This window comes from Benincasa hispida, chromosome 9 (assembly GCF_009727055.1).
Source record: "Benincasa hispida cultivar B227 chromosome 9, ASM972705v1, whole genome shotgun sequence".
NCBI classification, from domain to species: Eukaryota; Viridiplantae; Streptophyta; class Magnoliopsida; order Cucurbitales; family Cucurbitaceae; genus Benincasa; species Benincasa hispida.
The window spans coordinates 65,979,256-65,997,624 of record NC_052357.1 but is presented as its reverse complement, the minus strand read 5'-3'; the positions used below and the strand labels follow the sequence as shown (position 1 = coordinate 65,997,624).

The following is an 18,369-nucleotide window of genomic DNA, read 5'->3' as shown; positions in this document are numbered from 1 at the left end:
ATCCAACACATGTGCTAGTGACTAACCCAAAGAAGTTGGAACCGCGTTCGAAGGTTTGCCTCTTTGTAGGCTACCCAAGGAAACGAGAGATGGATACTTCTATGATCCGAGTGAGAACAAAGTGTTTGTTTCTACAAATGCTATCTTCTTGGAAGAAGACCACATGAGGGATCATAAGTCACGGAGTAAACTCGTTCTGCATATGATCTCTAGTAAGACTAAGATTGCTGAGGGTTCAACAAGAGTTGTTGAATAGGTCGACAGATTAACAAGAGTTGTTGAGGTCGGAATGTCTAATCAACCAGCTCAAGAGTTGAGACTGCCTCGACGTAGTGGAAGGGTTATGAACCCATCAGATCATTACATGGGTTTGACTGAAGCCCAAAAGGTGCAAACCTTTAAGGCTAGACTCGTGGCAAAGGGTTATACCCAGGTCGAGGGAGTTGACTATGAGGAAACTTTTTCACCTGTTGTCATGCTCAAGTCTATCCGGATTCTCCTATCCATAGCCACATTTTATGATTATAAAATATGGCAAATGGACGTCAAAACTGCCTTTCTTAATGAAAATCTTGAGGAGACCATCTATATGACTCAACCAAAGGGGTTCATAGTTCTAGATCAAGAGCAAAGAGTTTGCAAGCTTAATAGGTCCATTTATGGGCTGAAACAAGCATTTGATCTTGGAACATCAAATTTGACACTGCTGTCAAGTCATTTGGCTTTAATCAGAACGTTGATGAGCCTTGTGTATACAAGAAGATAATCAACAACTCAGTAGCTTTCCTGGTACTGTATATGGATGATATCCTACTCATTGGGAATGATATAGGGTATCTGACTAACATTAAGAATTGGCTAGCTGTCTAGTTCCAAACGAAAGATTTGGGTGAGGCACAGTATGTTCTAGGGATCCAAATCATTCGGGATCGTAAGAACAAACGATTAGCCTTGTCTCAGGCATCATATATTGATCAAATGTTGATCAGGTACATGATACGGGATTCCAAGAGGGGTTTGTTACCCTTAGGCATGGAATCGTTTTGTCTAAGGATCAATGTCCTAAGACACCTCAAGAGGTTGAGAAAATGAGACGGATTCCCTATGCTTCAGCTGTAGGAAGCTTAATGTATGCAATGTTGTGTACCAGACCCAACATTTGCTATGTAGTAGGGATTGACAGTTGGTACCAGTCCAATCCAGGATTTGATCACTGGATGGCAGTCAAGACGATCCTCAAGTATCTTCGGAGAACGAGGGACTACATGCTCGTGTATAGAGATAAGGATCTGATCCTTACAGGATACACAAACTCTGACTTTCAGACCGATATAGATTCTCGCAATCGACATCCAGGGAGTAACTATGGACTCTCTTAAAGGTAGCCAAATGCCTCGTCATATCTCCTCCTAGTGAACGTGCTGCTTTTATGCAAATGGCTCGAAATTAAACGAGTTATGTCCCCACTAAGGTGTTCGGCCTTGTTGCTTACTATACGGCGGAGTCTTTCTCTGAAGACCAGCCAGGCCAAAGGGACAGGGCTTGACAGAACATCAGCGATGCAGAGAAAAGAAGAAGCCCCATAGTTTGAGCTTGACTCTAGTCCGACTTTGTGGTAAATGAGCCATTTACCTAGAGCAGTGTACAGGATAAGTGTCGGGAAGCCTTACTGAAAGAAAGCGCGAAAGTGACCCAGATACCCACTTACATTTTTGTGTAACGTTATTTTACTTATTCCGGGTCCGAAGCGCGGTTTTGAGGCGGGGCACTGCCCTCTCTTTTGGGACATAAGGCTTGCTTCGCGGGAACCCACGCATTTTCCAGGAGCGGAAGACATGTGTCAAGGTGCGGTGTTGAGTTTTGGGGCTGCTTGTCGCACATCTGGTGTTAAAAAAGATAACGCATTCCCTTTTCGGAGTGATATACCTTTATAGATGAAAGCTCAACTCGATGAGACTAGTAAATCTCGCTCCGTGGGAACAAAAGATAGGTTAGAAGAGCTAAACATTTTTTGATTTCTTTTTGATTTCCAGTACGAATACGAAACCGTCCGCAAAGTCGAGTTGGCCCAACCCTTATCCTTCCTTTTAGACCTTTCGGTTAGATTTGAAAGCTAGAGGTGTCAGAAAAGTTACCACAGGGATTAGAGACTGGCTTGTTGGACAGCCAAGCATTTCCGGCATGAGCGGACGTTTGCTTTTTGATCCTTCGAGTGCCTCCGCCCTCTTTCCTATTCATTTGTGAAGCAGAATTCACCAAGTGTTGATTTGTTCATCCCTACCAATAGGAACGTTTTGAGCGTGGGCTTATAGGAACCGTCGTGTAGACCGGGTTAGTTTTTAACCCTGGACTGATGACAGAAGTGTCGCCTCCAATTAAGTAATTCAACCTAGTAACGAGAGGGAACCGTGCCTCTCGCACAATTGGTCATCCGCGCTTGGTTGAATTTTAAGCCCGTCAGGAGTGGCCGCGAGAGGCGTACGAGGTGGCGCTCGGATTATGAGTCCATGAACGCCTTCCTAAGATCACCGAGATCCGGAAGATACCGCTATAAGCGACATGCATGCGCCCATCGCTTGATTGCCGACCAAGCAGTAGGGCCTTCCGGCCCCCCAAAGGCACGTTCGTCGTTGGCTAAAGCCCTCGTGACGGATGAGTTGCGGGATGGAACCGCTCTAAGTTGTAACGTAATTACGCGCACACGTTGGCGATGGGTGGCATCGCTAGAATCCTTTGCAGACGACTTTAAAATACGCGACAGGGTATTGTAAGTGGCAGGAGTTGGCCTTTGCTGCCACGATCCACTGAGATTCAGCCCTTCGTCGCTCCGAATTCGTCCCTTCCCCACACAACACCCTTTATTTCTTCAAGTTCCATAGAGGTATATGCTAGGTCCGGAGGGAAGTATTACAAAGTCGATAAGGCTTTTAAGTGTTTGGTGAGGTGTTTGCCGATCGGGGGTCGAAGCATGACAAAAGGGCCCATCATGGCTCAAAGGGTAGGTCGCATGGGGGTGATTGGGTTGGCGCATGGTCCCGTATGATGAAAAAGAGGGGCCTAAACCGGTGGGGTGTTGGTGGTTGTTGTCCCCAAACGCTATTTATTGGGACAACCCTTTGGGCGATAGCCGGCCTAAGAAGTGTTCAAGGCGTTCATTGGATGGTGTGCATATTTGGCCTATTGAGGGCTTTCGTTGGGGCTTGGGAGGGCTTTCGCGTCCGCGATGTGAGTCCGCCTAGTTGGTGCAACATTCTAAAAAAACCTCTCTATTGGAAGGGTTTAGTGACACTGGGTCCCCAGAGAAAAGGCGCGCGCTCCAACAGATCCACCCCTCAACCTGGTCCCCGTTTGGCGGAGGCGCGCGCGCCCATGCCTACCATACCTCTGCTCGCACGTTTACCTGGTGCGTGGCGTGTACACCCCATCTGCCCTCCAACCCTACTCGCTATCTTGTGTCTTTTGCTGCGCCGCAACGTGCCCACCTCTATCCCCTGCTCGTCCGCTTTCACATTCAGTCTTTTAGATCCATGTTAGGGCACCATCGGCGACGGCCTCACGCTCCACGCTATTGCGCTTGGCCCAGCCCCTTGGTTGTCGTGCGCGCAGCCACCTTTTTCACGTCCCACCCATGCGCTGTCCCGCCCGTGCTGCGCGGCCCCACGCCACCTGCTCGCCCGTCCATCCCGTGTTGTGTCTTGGTGCGCCCTCCACGCCCACCCTAGTACTTGCCATGTTGCCCGCGACCCCCCATTACGCCGTCAAATCACACTGCTCGCCCTTGGTATTGAATAAATAAAATATTTAGATTGCTTCGCGCCCAACACTCCCAACCCTGCTCGCCCGTTGCGCGCCGCCTCCATACGCCCAGCCATGCTCCCCTGTCTTCATCGACATTTACCTGCCCCGCGCACTGAACGCCCACCCAGCCTACACTAAGTAGAGAAGCGCACAAAAACTCCTTGGTTATCTTATGTACTTTAAGATGTATATGTGATATATAAGTGGATCATACCTTAAGTGATACCTAATGGGTCTGTAGTATAGGATCCTGGTGATACAGGGATAGGCCCATTTTGTAGAAGTTTGAAGTGTTGTAAACTACTACAGATGATAGATCCTGATCATTCATGTGAGATGTGCGAGCGGGGGTGTCCTATACAAGAGTTTGTATAAGACAGACCATGAAATTGACTAGACTCTGTATATAACACCGTTGATACTAGAGACTTACATCTCACCTAAACGACCATAGGTGACAACGACCTCAATCCTGAGTGTTTTGGAAACTCCTGCCTTTAAGGGCGGTCCTTTGATTAGTATGGGTGAAAGTGGCTAGATTGCCAACTCAACATGCCTACCTTTTTGGGGACTTGTTTGATCTGGGAGCTGGAAACTCAATCCACAAATGAAATTCACTCCTTTTCTCGAAGCAGGGATAAGTAGAGAGATTGCTCCCTTAAGGGCTGATTTCAGGGCTTGAACATAGTAGCCACAACTTCTCTTTGGAAGAGAGGACTTAGTCATAGTAGGACTATGACTTATGTTCATTAAAGGGATCAGTGGTACTTAAGAAGTAAGATGTAACTACAGGGGTATAACGGTTATTGGCCGAGTTGTACTTACGAGCTATCTGTGAAGGGTTGTCGCACTACTGATTGGTTAAGATGGACACATAATATATCTGTGGTAAGGAGAGTTCAGCTGTCAGTCTTTAGTGAGTGTCTGACAGTTAACAGATGGTGGATCCCGTGACTAAAGAGTTTAATCAGTTATTCATATACCATTAGAGCTTTGAGCTACAGGTCCATAAGGTCCCCTTGGTAGTTCAATGGATTCAGTTAAGGATCAGTTCTTAGTGTTGATTTGAAATGTTCAAATTGACAAGAGGTAATTCAATTATATATGATACGATCGATATGATGTATGAGATATATCTAGTGGAAGATTAATGTAAATGAGATTTACATTAAGTACCATGGAATAGAAAAAGAGCTATAGTTTATATGTTTCATGAGATAAAATATTAAAACTATAGGTTATAAATATAGTATCATTAATTGGTTAACATTTATATTTATAATAATATTAATTATTGGATAATTAAATCTTTTTCTCTAATAACCAATTGAGTGGGAGGTTACTGGTGGTTTCATGGTAATCGTGAGATAAAAGGAAAATTGTTTTTCCTAATTTTAGTAAGTTTTGCAAAATTGGTTTTTGAGATTTTCTCTCTCGTAATCTTACGAAAGTTATCAAGTAAATAGGATTTACTAAGTGACAACTTAGAGCGAGCTAAACGACCGTGTAGTGTTTGTAGGTGACAGATATGCAACTAAGCGATGAGCTAAACGATCACTTAGCTTTTGCTAGACGATCGCTTAGCTTTTGCTAAACGATTGGGCATCGACCTATACGATAGGTTCAGCCTTCTCCCACTTGCTCAATCGTTTACACGATTGTTGTTTCCTCCCTCTTCTGCCTCAAACCAAGTCCACACAGAGCCTACCATCTGGATTCTCACACCGAGAATACCAAAGTAGCCTTCTTGGTGGTGTCATACTGAACTCGACATCGTCGAGGTTCTGTGGAGGCCGTTCGTGCTGTTGGGGTATTCGTGATTGAGGTGATCGCTGAGTTCGAGTGTGCGGTGTTCGTGCAGTGTAACGGTCGTGTTGGATGAGCATTCAAGGTTGCTGTATTCGAGCTTTCGTGATCAAGGAGCTTGGTGATGAGTTTACAAATGTGTGTAGATTTTCTTCTTGATCATTTGTATTTTCATGCTGTAATTTCTGTAATGAATACATAATCATATGTTCCTATTTATGGCTGTAATTGTAAAGTTCATACATGATTGTAATTTGGACTTTCTACTGCTCATGGAAATCCTTGTGCACGATTTCCTTCATTGTGAAGGGTTAACTTACTAGTTATGGCTATATCATGTGGACAGAAATATACCTATAGTGAGGAGAGTGCAACTATCGAGCTATAGTGGTATGATTCGATAGTTAACGAATACTGATTAATTCGATCTAAAGAGTTTAGCTAATTAATCTCAATCGTTGGAGCTCATGATCTGTGGGTCCATAAGGTCCCTCTACTAGCTCGTAAAACATGAACACCTTGAATTATTAAATTGAGTGAATTTGGAATGATATCAATTTGAATTGTTAAAATTGATTTTGAAATTGTTCAAATTGAAAATGGGTTTTTTTAGTTTGAATTAGTTCAAATTCAAATTAGAGTTTGCATAATTATATTTGATATAATTAAAATTTAATTTTTTGTAATTAAACAAAATTGGAGAGTGTATAATATTTAAATGATTTAAATATTAGTTACATGAATTAGATTCATGTTTTAAATTAAATGTGTGATTAATTTGATATTTGATATTAAATTAGTTAATCAATTAAATATGTTTAATTAATTAAAAATCAAATTAATTTCTAATTTTAAAATTCAATTTAAGAAATTAGATTTTTAATTTTAGATTTGATTAATTGAGTATTAATTAAATCACAATTAGATTAATTGTAGAATTAATCAAAAGGGAAAGAAATTGGAAATTGGGAAAACATGAAAATGGGTTTTCCCACTTTCATCTTGAAGCATGAGGTGCAACCCATGCATCTTCACACAAATCTACTCTCCAATTGAAGTAGTTGTTGGCCAACTCCATTACTGATGTTTCCTGCATGTAGCTGAGTAATAAAAGAACATCAAATTGGTTGAGATGAGGTTAATGGATTGAAATTTCGAAGGCAGAAAGTGAGTTTTTGCTTCAGCTTCTTCTTCCTCTTCAAACCCACAAAAACACTCACAAAATTCACTCAAATCCGAGTTCCACCACTCAAATTCAAGATTGAGAATAGTAGAGAAGACCTCTTGGTGGTTCACTGTCAATTTGGAGCTGATTTGGAGTGAAGAGCAGCTTAGAATTGGAAGATTTCATCAAAGATATGTTTATTTCAAACCCTCTTGTGAAAGCATGCTTTTAGAACTCAAATTAAATGTAATTAAAGTACTTATTGATTCTTTTTGCTTCTGTTGCATGCTTATGTATCCTTTTATAATTGTGGTGGATGCACTTCTAGAACCCAATTGGATCTTCATAAAAGATTAGGTTGTATATTCATATGGTCTGTGATCCAAGAATGATCTCGGAGGAGTCAAGTTCGATATGGCTATACCAAAGTATTAAAGTAGGTACGCCATAAAAAATGTGGCATATAAGCCTATTGAAGTGATGAAGATCAAGGTCATACTCCCAAGAATGGTATACTAGGTCCGGTGTGTAGACAACCATACAATGAACCTAAACTTGGGAGTGGGGGCTAATGTTATATATGATTTTGGACCAAAGGGCACGAACGACATTTGGCGAGAACTTGAGCAACAAAGTCAAGAAGTTAGCATGATTCGGGTCAAGGGTGACGACTTAGAACCAAAATAGGTCTTGGCCCAAGCTAGTATGCTCGACCTTAGCTTTGGTCGAGGTCAAGCCTCACCAAATGCCTAATAGGGCATGCCTCATGCATGCCCCTACCCAAGTGACCATTATAAGGAAAGTAAAGTGCCCAACCTAGTCTTAGCCCTGGGCCAAGACCGACTTTAGCAGATTGCCATACACGGCATGCCCCTCGTAGGCCTAAGCCCAAGGAGTTAAAAAGAAAACCTAAAGAAACTTTGAAACCTTAAAGGGAAGGGTTTTAGGTCAACTACACCTATAAAAACATCAAGGAGGGAAGTAAGTCCATTCTAATGCTCAAATTCTCTACTTGTTACACATATTCACTTTCTGACTTAGACATCAGAGCCTATGTGGCAAAGCATCACATTAATATGCAGTTCTTTTCATATTGCAAGACACGTTCTTCCCTAAAATAAAAATTTACCGTTGTTTCCATATGGAGGCCAGGTGCTTCTCCCTTGGCCAAAATTTAGCATCAACAAGGATTAGTATAAGAAGTCATAGATTTATTTAACACAATCCTTAAACTTAAATAACCAATTTCAGGAAATGAATTGAAAGAAATATGAGAATTTTGTATCAATGACCAATTTGATAAAGTCCAAATGAAATTCAACATAACTTTTTAAAACATAACTTTTATAATTCTTTGTTTGCGTCATCACAAAGTGAAGTTACAAAGTAGACCCATTATATATCTGTGTTGATACTCGACCCACGCTATCATTCCTCATTGATTTTTCTTGTTTTCTTTTTTGTCATTTTTTTCTAGTTATCCTTCCTTTAAACATACTAGGTTGCTATTTGCGTGAGCGAGTAGCGAATAACAGATAACAAGAATTAAGAACAAGAACAAGAAACGAGTAGTGAGTAGTGGAGCATTGTATATCTCTATATTGACACTAGACTCACGCTAATATTAGCACGTATACACAAAAAGGTTTATTTCGTAATTTCACTTTGAAATAACGCCATAAAACTCATAATTTTAGAAAGGAATATTAGATTGCATTTGAAGTTATGAAAGAAAAAAGTGGCACCAACAAAAAAGACCAAAAGAAAAAAAGAACCTGAGGGGGAACACCAAGCTCCAAAAACAATGGACCCATGATGGATCCGCCACCAACGCCGAGCAACCCACCGACCACGCCAGCGGACATGCCAAGACAGGCATACATTGCAAGTTGCCCAACTCGAAATTCTGTTTCACGTCCACCTAAAGACGCGATCACTTTTCGTCCCTTGTATAAGCTAGTTGCTTCGTACAAATATACTCCCACAGATATTGGGATCTGCATTACATTACATCTTCATACCTTACATTATATCAAATACATTTTATTCCTTTTTAAAAATCAATAATTTACTTTTAATTGCCAACAAAAGTTTAGCATGTTGAAGACCATGATGTTCGTGATCTAAATCTCCTACTTCTAATTTGTACTAAAAACAATTTAATCAAAAATTTAAATTCCATTTGTGAACCATTAAACGTACCTGCAGAAAGTTTAATGTCCAATATTCCCACGAACATGATACTGTCCTCTCCTGTTAAATAGAAACCATCAAAGTATGCAAATATAAAAAGAGTCTAATTAAAATCTTTTCAATGGTTTTGAGTTTAGTTTTATTTTTTGTTCTTAATACTATTTTTTAATGTAAATGTTTATTAATAAATTTAAAATAATTATAATTAATTAAATTTCACTATTTTTCATCATTAAAATTTAATTTAAAATTACACTTTATAATTATTTTAAATTAATCAATAAACATTAACGACTGAAAGTGAATATGAAAGTCAAGGTTAAATGTGTAGATCTTAAAACCTAGGGACCAAATTTAAACAAAACTCAAATCTCAAAGGTAAAATTGTAACATTTTGAAATTTAGTAACTAAATTGAAATCAAACTCAAAATTTTAAAACTAAAAGTGTAGGCCTTGTTTAGTAACCATTTGGTTCTTGGTTTTTGTTTTTGAAATTTAAGTTTATTTCATCCATATTTATTTCATCGATTTTCATTTTTATTAAGTACATTGGTTGAATTCTTAGCCAAATTCCAAATTCTAAAAACTACTTTTTGAAAGCTACTTTTTTTTCGTTCTCTTAATTTTCAAAAATAAAAACAAAAAACAAAATGGTTACCAAATGAAATTGTAACATTCTGAACCTAGAGACCAAATGTAAAACTAGACCTAAAGTCTAGGACTAAAAAATTATTATTCCTTAATGCAATCAAGATGTAAAAGTTGAAAGACAATTCTGATATGATATAGAATATCATTCACTTAAATTAATGTAACAAGTGACAATTAATCTGAAAAAGATTTGATGATGCAATATATGTGGTAAATGATGCTAGCAATATCTTAAATCTACTATATAGTTGGAATTAAATTGTAAATGATACTGAACAGGCCATTCAATTTAACTCATGAGCTGACATATCAATTTTCATCCATCATTTTAGTGAGAAAATTTACTAATTTTAGGCTTCCATAAATCTTCCCAATTTTCGTTTCCAAATTATGCCGACTTTAAAGTTTCTCAAATACTCTACGTCTTACGAGAGAGAATTAAAACAATAAATAAATAAATAAATAATAAGAGAAGAAAGGAACCTTGAAGATCTGGAGGACAAGGAAGGCAACCCAAACGAACAAAAGAAGACCCAATTCCTTCCAATATACATTCTTGACAATTGAGATCTGAAATTCAATGAGATAAATACATGAATACTTTATACGGCTGATTGCACACATAACAATTAGATCCAAAATAATAAAAAAATGTAAAATAAAGATAAACATATTAGAGATATAGTACAAAATTAGCACTAGATATCACTTATAGCAGCTATCAGTGATAGCTATATAGGTAAATGACCAAAAAGCTCATATGCAACCCACCATTTTGCGCTTTTTCTTCCATTTTTCTCAAATTGAAAACTATCATTGATAGTAACTATCAATAATAGCACATTGATAGCTACTATTAGTTACTATCAGTAATAGTTTTCAATTTAAGAAATATTAATACAACCTTAAAATAGTAACACTTGCAATATCACATCTTAATTTGCTATCAGTTTTCAATGGCTATCATTGATACACTTGATAAATTGGAATCAAACTTGAAATATTAACACCTATATCAGCAGATATCAATGATAGACTTTTAAGTAATTATCAACTTTTGAAAGGAAATTATCATCTTTCAAAGATTAACATTTAAAATTATAAGGTAGAAATCTATCAATAATAGGGTCTATAAGTGACTATCTCTAATATTTACCTAGGTCATATCACCAATATCATTAATATCATTTATTTTATTGATATATACCTAAGTCATATCACTAATATACGGATATCACTTATAGCTATGACTATCATAGATAACTTCTATAAGTGGCTATCATTGATAGCTTTAGTAGTGGCTATCAATGATAGACTTTCATTGAATGGAATTGACTTTTGTATCATTGATATTATATATGGATATCACCTAAGTTTTATCACAGATATCACTTATATCGTAGTTATCGATGATAGTTTCTATCATTGATAATATGCTATTAGAGATAACTTCTGTCGTTTTTTTTACCATCAAATAACATGTCATCGTTGATAGCTTCTATCACTAATAAACATGCTATTGGTGATAACTTCTAGGCATTCCACTTACACTTTAGTTTGAGATCCAACTTTATTAATTAAATTCATTAAATTGGCTATTAATGATAGACTTCTATAAGTAGTTATTAACGGAAAAAAACATTAAAAATTAAGCTATCAATGATAGAAAATATTAGTGATTATCACTGATAGACTTTCATTGTCTATTATATTTAATATTTTGTTATAATGATCAAATTTGATGATCGGCTTGTTGGTGTTAAGTCACTTATGAATTTGGTACTTTCAAATCTTGGGTATGAAATCCAGCCTTATAATTTTTATAAAAAGAACGGGAAGAAACAAAAATCGAATAAAGAAAATGATTTTTTTAAAAAAAGAGAGAAGAAGAAAAATTAAAGAAAAGAAAGAAAATTAAAAAGAAAAAGAAAACAAAAATCGGAGAAAAAAAAGAAAAGAAAAAATAAAAAAAAGGAAGGGAAGAAGCAAAAATTGAAAAAAGGAAAGAAAATTAAAAAAAAAAGAAAGGGAATAAACAAAAACCAAAGAAAGGAAAGAAAATTAAAAAAAAAAAAAAGAAAGGGAATAAGAAGAAAATGAAAGAAAATAAAAAAAAAATAAAAAGGAAAGGAAAAAAGTAGAATCGTATAAATGAAAGAAAATAAAATAAAAAGAAAGAAAGAGAAGAAGCAAAAACTGGAACTAAAAATCGGAGAAAGAAAAAAAAAAGAAAAAAAGAAAGAAAAGAAAGGAAAGAAGTAAAAATCAAAGGAAGGAAAAAAAATAAAAGAAAGGAAAGAAGGAAAAGCTAAAGAAAATGAAGAAAATAAAAAGATAAAAAAAGAAAAGAAAAGAAAAAGAACTTAATGCATCATGAGCTGCATTTATTTTTTATTTTTATCATCCAACCAATTATTCAATCATTTTTCTTACACTTTTTTCAAGATATTTTTTTAAATATATTTTGTTATATGATTGAAGTGAGTAACAAAAAGATGAGTCCAACTTAGGAAGCAAGTATTTCTGTAATTATATGATCTCATGTGTGTCTTTACTTTTGATCGTGCTTTCTCTGTCTCCTGTTGTGATCCATCAGGAATAGTTCTGTACTCCCTCTCTCCATCTTGACTTTGAGAGTCTGATTATAGATTAATGACTCGAATTAAAGTCATCATTTTATAACATCTACATATAATTAATGGGTAACTGCAAATTTGGCATAATTAAAACACATTTATATTTTATTAGTAATCACAATCAATCAAAGTAACTGCTAACATGAATATAACTCAACTAATATAAAACATATATAATCCACAAAGAAATTGAGGTTCGAATCTCCCACTAATCATATTGTTGAACTAAAAAAAAGAGCATATCGATAACTAGAATTAATTGATTAATAAGAATAGAGATGGACAATTGATTGCTATTAATAAATATCAGTGATTAATAGATCAAGATAAAGAAAAAAGGAAAATAACATAATATAATTAGTTGAGATGAAACTATACTACACATTAAAATTTTCTTATAAAGAACAAAACATTTAATCAAACTCACCAGTCTCCTAAATCAAAATCGACCCGATCCGATCCGATCCAATTCAAAACAGTTAGTAGAAGAGAGAAACCGAATAATTTAAAACAAAGAAAAGATTTAGGGAGAGATACATAACCCTTTTGAGAAGCGTTTCCTTGTCCCAAGTTTTAACTCCCCTCATAAATGCCTTGGTAGATATGACTTGCAAAGAAAGGGGTAAAAATGAATAGACTCAGATGTCAAAGAACAAAACCAAATAGAAAAATAGAGGCAAAATTATAAAACAATGCTCCAAACTTTCACATTTATTAGAAAAATATTCATAATTCTTTTGTAAGTTGCAATACCATTATTGACATTTCACAAGTATTTCAGAATTATCTTTAGAGTAAAAATTCATTAGAATGTTGTTTGATACAATTTGAGACCTAAAATAATGTAATGGTGACTTAGAACGAAAATTAAGATCTAGACACCACCACATTGTTTCATGTCTCAATTTCCATCAAAATTTCTAAAAGATTACTAATGTAAAGATAGTTTTATAGGATTTATGAATGACCAAAATAATATTATAATTTTTGAAAGAATATAGGTACTTTTGAAACAACAATAAACTTCGAAAATACTTTTTGTAAATTGGAAATAAGAAATAAACAAATAAATAAGTTTCCGTTTAGTAACAATTTAGTTTTTAAAAATTAAGCTCATAAACACTACTTCACCTCTAACTTTCTTTGTTTTCCTATCCACTTTTTACTAATATTTTCAAAAAATATCTATTTGATAGTATAAGGTTCAATCTAAAAAACAATTGATAATGAGAGAAGTAACTCATCTATCTTATAAAGAGTGTGAGGTCATTTGATATTCTTAATATAAGATTCTCAACAACATCTAAGCCAAATTTTGAAACAAAAAAAAAAAAAGATCAAGTTTTAAAAATTTGTTTTGTTTTTAAAATTTCACTAAGAATCCAAATGTTTTTTTTTAAGAAACGTGAAATATAGAATATGAAATTTAGAAAAATCAGGTATAAATATAAAAAAATTAAAAATTAAAAATAAAATTATCAAACGAAATCTAAATAAACTAGAGAATTGCATTTCAATTATTACGTAAGAATAGAACAATGAGGAGAATTGTGACCATCCAATCGGCAAAAATGACATTGAAAATAACTCCAATGCTGATGCCAAGCAAGAGCATGGGCTGGACTATAAGCACCAAATCGTAATCAATCATTGGCACATCAAAGAACGGGTGCCTCAGTTTAAGGTTATAGTAAACAGTTGACACAGCTGCACCCATTATCATACCTATAAATTCAAACACATAACACCAAGATCCTTTTATTTTCTATTTTTAATTAACTTTTAAATAAATAATCGATTTTTTTTTTTAACACGAACATAGTTTAGAAGTTAGTAAGTATTATACTATTATTGATGAGTTTCTTACATTTGGACATGGCGGTGGAGGATTTCGCATCGAATCCAAGAATGAGATTAAGCATTGGAAGGAAAAGGCCGCCCCCGCCAACACCACCGATGCTTCCGAAAGCCGCTCCAGTGAATCCCACTATTGTGCCCAGAATAATGGGCCACCCAAACTTTATGTCCTATGAGTCATTTTTAATATTAAATTTCAGGATGTGTATTTGGATAATACCTCTAAAATAAGAAGTTTTTTATTTTTATTTTTTATGCTAAAATACTTTAATTAGTAAGTTGCTTTTTGACTAATTATTTTGTTTTTTTTTTTGAGAAAATAGAAAAATGTTAAACCATAGATTGAAGTAAAGAAGAGGGAAGAAATGAAATAGGAAGGTGATGAGTGTAAATAAACATTAAAACTATTTTTTAATTTTTTTTTCTTTAAAGGTACTAATCCAATTTTTGAAAGATTAGAGGTATCTTTGCAATGAGGTGCTAACGATTTTTGTTTAATACATTAATAATAGGAGTATTTTTTAAACTTTTCTTTTAAGTTTAAGGATATTTTTTAAACAAAATACTAACAATTTTCATCCAAAACTAATCGTAAGTGTACTATTAAACTATTTTTTAAAGTTTAAAAGTATTTTTTAAACTTTTGAAAGATCATAGATATTTTTTTTACACAAAATAGAAAGTTCAAGAACATTTTTTATAATTTATCATTTTTTAAAAAGTTATTTTCAAATATAAGAAAATGAATCAAAATATTTACAAATATAACAAAATTTTATTGTCTATTTGCGATAGATTACTATATGTACTATTTGTGATAGTAGTCTATCGTGAAATCTATCCCATGATATTTTGTTATCATTTGTAAATATTTTTTTATTGTAATTTAAAAGAATTTTTCTTTTTAAACCAGTTCTGGGCTTTTTCTTAAAAAAAAGTTTTTTTAATAGAAACTTTTTCTCTCTCTTATATTATTGTTTTTATTCTTTTACTAATAATATAAACATTTATTATCTCCACAAATTAGTTGACTTTGAAATTAAGATGGATTTGTAGAAAGTAGAAATAACTTGTAGATCTCTCTTAATCCCATATAATTATTTTAAGTAAGAAAACAAAGCACGATGCCTTTTGGAATGAATGTTCATCAGTCGGATGGTGTCGATTTTTGTAACTTAAATCGACGTCCGATTTTTTTAACTTATTACTTCTTTTATTTACTCTCTTTTAAAATAAATAAATAATTAACATTTGGGGGCGAGAATCGAGTTTACTTACTGGCCAGACATGTTCATAACCAGAGCCGTCCGATTTCCAGAGAAAAGTCTTCGCGATTTCGAGAAGATTTTTCAAATCTCGCCGCTCATCGGAAAAGCTTCGCGGTGTTCCTTCCGTCGTTGAAATCTCCGGCATCTTCAGGCTTCTGTCTGCAGAAACTGCAACCAGAACAAACAACAGAAAGTTCACCGTCACGATTAACAGCGACCGTTTGCTGTTCCATCTACCTTCGCCGTACTCCGCCATCACAGGTCGCGTAAGATTCACGCGCCGCCGGGACTAGCGAGCCTGAAAAGACTGAATCTCTTTTCGGCAACGGGTTGTGGATTTGTAAACCTATCCTTTCTACCGCTGCTTCAGAGCCAGAAATATTATGCGGTTAACGCCAAGAGAAATCTCCCAAACAATGGGTGTGAATAATTTTATCCGAAATATCGAGTTTTATATTCTTTTTCGATGTCCCACGTGCCTTTTCTAAAGATTTCTTTTTATTCGGACACGCGGATATAAGTTAAGAAACTTTTTTCTTTTTTCTGTTTTTGTACTACAATCATTTTAACCACATTTTAGGGGTGTTCATGGTTGAGTTGGGTTGGATTGAAAGACTTTTATATTTCATCGAGTTATAAATTTTTTCAACCCAAATAACCCTTTTAAAAAATAAACTCAACCCAATCATGGAATATTTGTGTTGGGTTGATTCGGGTTAATTGGTTATTTATTTAAAATTTTGTTATAAAAAGAAGTAAAACGTAAATATGTAGAAATCTAATTTAATTGTTTTCATATATTGAGTTAAGATTAATAACTCAATTTTAATTTATATAGTAAATTTTTTTTTCTAAAATGTAGAGAAACTACTTTTAGAGAGTTGTTGAAGAACAAATTATTCAAAAAAATATTGAAATTAAATAAAATTAAAATCAATATATGTATAAATAATTGTATTATAAGTAATAAAAGAATATATTTTAAAGTTAATAATAAATTCGAGTTGGTTCGGGTTGGTTTGAGTTATATTAAGTGAACTCATGAACCAACTCAACCCATAAAATTTTAATTTATTTGAACCCAACCCAATCCAAATGAGTTGATAACCCAACCCAAACCGCACGGATTGGGTTGAGTTGATCGGTTTTTTCGGGTCATCGAGTTTTTTTAACACCCCTACTACAGTGTTTGGGATCTTGATTTAGTTAATATAATATGCAATTATTATAATTTGTACATTATAATGTTATTATAATCCATAATTATTATAATTTGTAAGTCATAATAATTTGTATGTTACAATAAGAGTAATTGTAATTATAAACATTTTTAGGAATAATAACCAAGTGTATAAAATCATTTTAAAAAAATTGTAAATATAGCCAAGTCTATCTGTGATAGACTTCTATCGTTGATAGCCTCCTACCAATAATATGTCTATCACTGATAAACTATTTAAATTTGGTTATATTTGTATTTTTTTACATTATATTATATCTGCTAATACTTTGAATCTAATGTCTATATTTGCAATTACCCCTTACAATAATATGTGTTTGAGGCACGTAACTATTTTTGTCTATGTTATAATAATTTAGATATACATTATTTCAGTCTAAATAGAAATAAATCTAACGAAGAGGGAAAGATATGATGAGTAAAAAATAGTAAACACGGTAACAAAAAGGGATTTAAAATTGTAATATTGTAGTGACTTGTAGATTATAATGGTTGGAATCACCACCTATTATTAACTATCATAATTGGAACTTCAAATCTGGAGTGAGTTATAATAGTCAATTCCACTCATTTAATGTTTGGGCCCAAACACCTCTTAAAAAAATACCACATGTCAATTATTGCAAAGTTGAGCCATGTTTGACTCCAAATTAGAAGCTTAAGAACTGACAGTAATTTGTAAATCTGAACTAAAAAATAATTTATTATTTTATTTACAGAATTATACTTTATTTTGTAAATTTGTAAACAAGTATGAAAATATCAATGTCTACCTCAAAATCGGTAACTCAATTTAAGAATATATCAACAAGTGTCGGGTATCATGGAAACTTGTGAAAATACTATGAAATTTAAGTTAAACAAATATATTTATCAATAAATAAATAAAGTTGGCCAACAATTAAGTACTTTATTCGTAAGTCAATAAAAATGATCTGCTTTGAGTGATCCAATCAATATTGATATAATTGATTTGTGATGTATAGTATTGCTCCCAACTTATTTTATTTAGATAAATTTATAATTTATAATATTTAGAAAGCATCCATTTTATGACCTAAAAAAAAAAGCGGCCATCCTAACAATTGGGCAGATGAGATCGGCTTGGATCATATTTATCTTGTGCTTGCTGTGGGTGTTGATTGGTCTATCGGACACAGATGAGATAGCGAGGTCAATGGGATCTCTTTGGTTGACCGAGTCGGGGAAGCGAGTGGTTGATTTTGGAGACGACGATCTAGAAGGGACAGACAAGAAGCTGGATTTAACAATGGCGTAGATGATCTTGTTGAGTAAACTGATGAGGATATTGGGATAAACACTATATTCTTTTGATCGATTATCCCACTTCTGTGTGAATCTAATAAAATACTAATTAACTAGCAATAACAATAATAATCAAGTAAGGACACGAGTAATTAAAAACTACGGACCGAAATCAAAATCTCCACTATAATCAATAATGGGTTACAATGAGTTCTCCCTAGTCACAACTAGAGACATACATATTAAATATCTCAAGATAACAATCTTTGCAACAAAACGGTGACAAATTGAGAAGAATAAAATTAGAAACGTCTCACTTGAAGTGACAACTAATTACCCATGGTATCTGGCTGTAGGTAGCTCCAAACAAAATCTTCACCATCCAGATTGAAGACCCTCATGCCAAGAACAAGCTGTCAAAAAATCAGCTTGATCGGACCACAGATTGATCACCAAATTAGCTGAAGAATGTTACTGGTCGAATTGCA

At 34.4% G+C, this 18,369-nt stretch overlaps 1 protein-coding gene across 4 annotated transcripts in view; it reads right to left on the bottom strand.

Annotated features, from left to right (window-relative positions):
* The window catches only part of LOC120085884 (sulfite exporter TauE/SafE family protein 3-like), a 42,327-nt gene extending 26,518 nt beyond the window's left edge, over positions 1-15,809 (bottom strand). For 2 of the 4 annotated variants that reach the window (XR_005484066.1, XM_039042145.1), the window contains exons 1-9: positions 15,386-15,808; positions 14,118-14,277; positions 13,775-13,975; positions 12,793-12,857; positions 12,678-12,684; positions 12,170-12,252; positions 10,098-10,184; positions 8,972-9,022; positions 8,545-8,766 (exon numbers count right to left, since the gene is read on the bottom strand). Coding sequence is in view for 2 of the 4 variants with exons in the window: in XM_039042145.1 (XP_038898073.1) it covers positions 8,545-8,766; positions 8,972-9,022; positions 10,098-10,184; positions 12,170-12,252; positions 12,678-12,684; positions 12,793-12,857; positions 13,775-13,975; positions 14,118-14,277; positions 15,386-15,631 (1,122 nt within the window). In the remaining 2 variants the exon portion in view is untranslated. Of the gene's footprint in view, positions 1-8,544; positions 8,767-8,971; positions 9,023-10,097; positions 10,185-12,169; positions 12,253-12,677; positions 12,685-12,792; positions 12,858-13,774; positions 13,976-14,117; positions 14,278-15,385 lie in introns of all 4 variants that reach the window. The other 2 variants (XR_005484067.1, XM_039042147.1) reach the window with 2 other exon arrangements.
* Between the last annotated feature and the right edge of the window lie 2,560 nt (positions 15,810-18,369).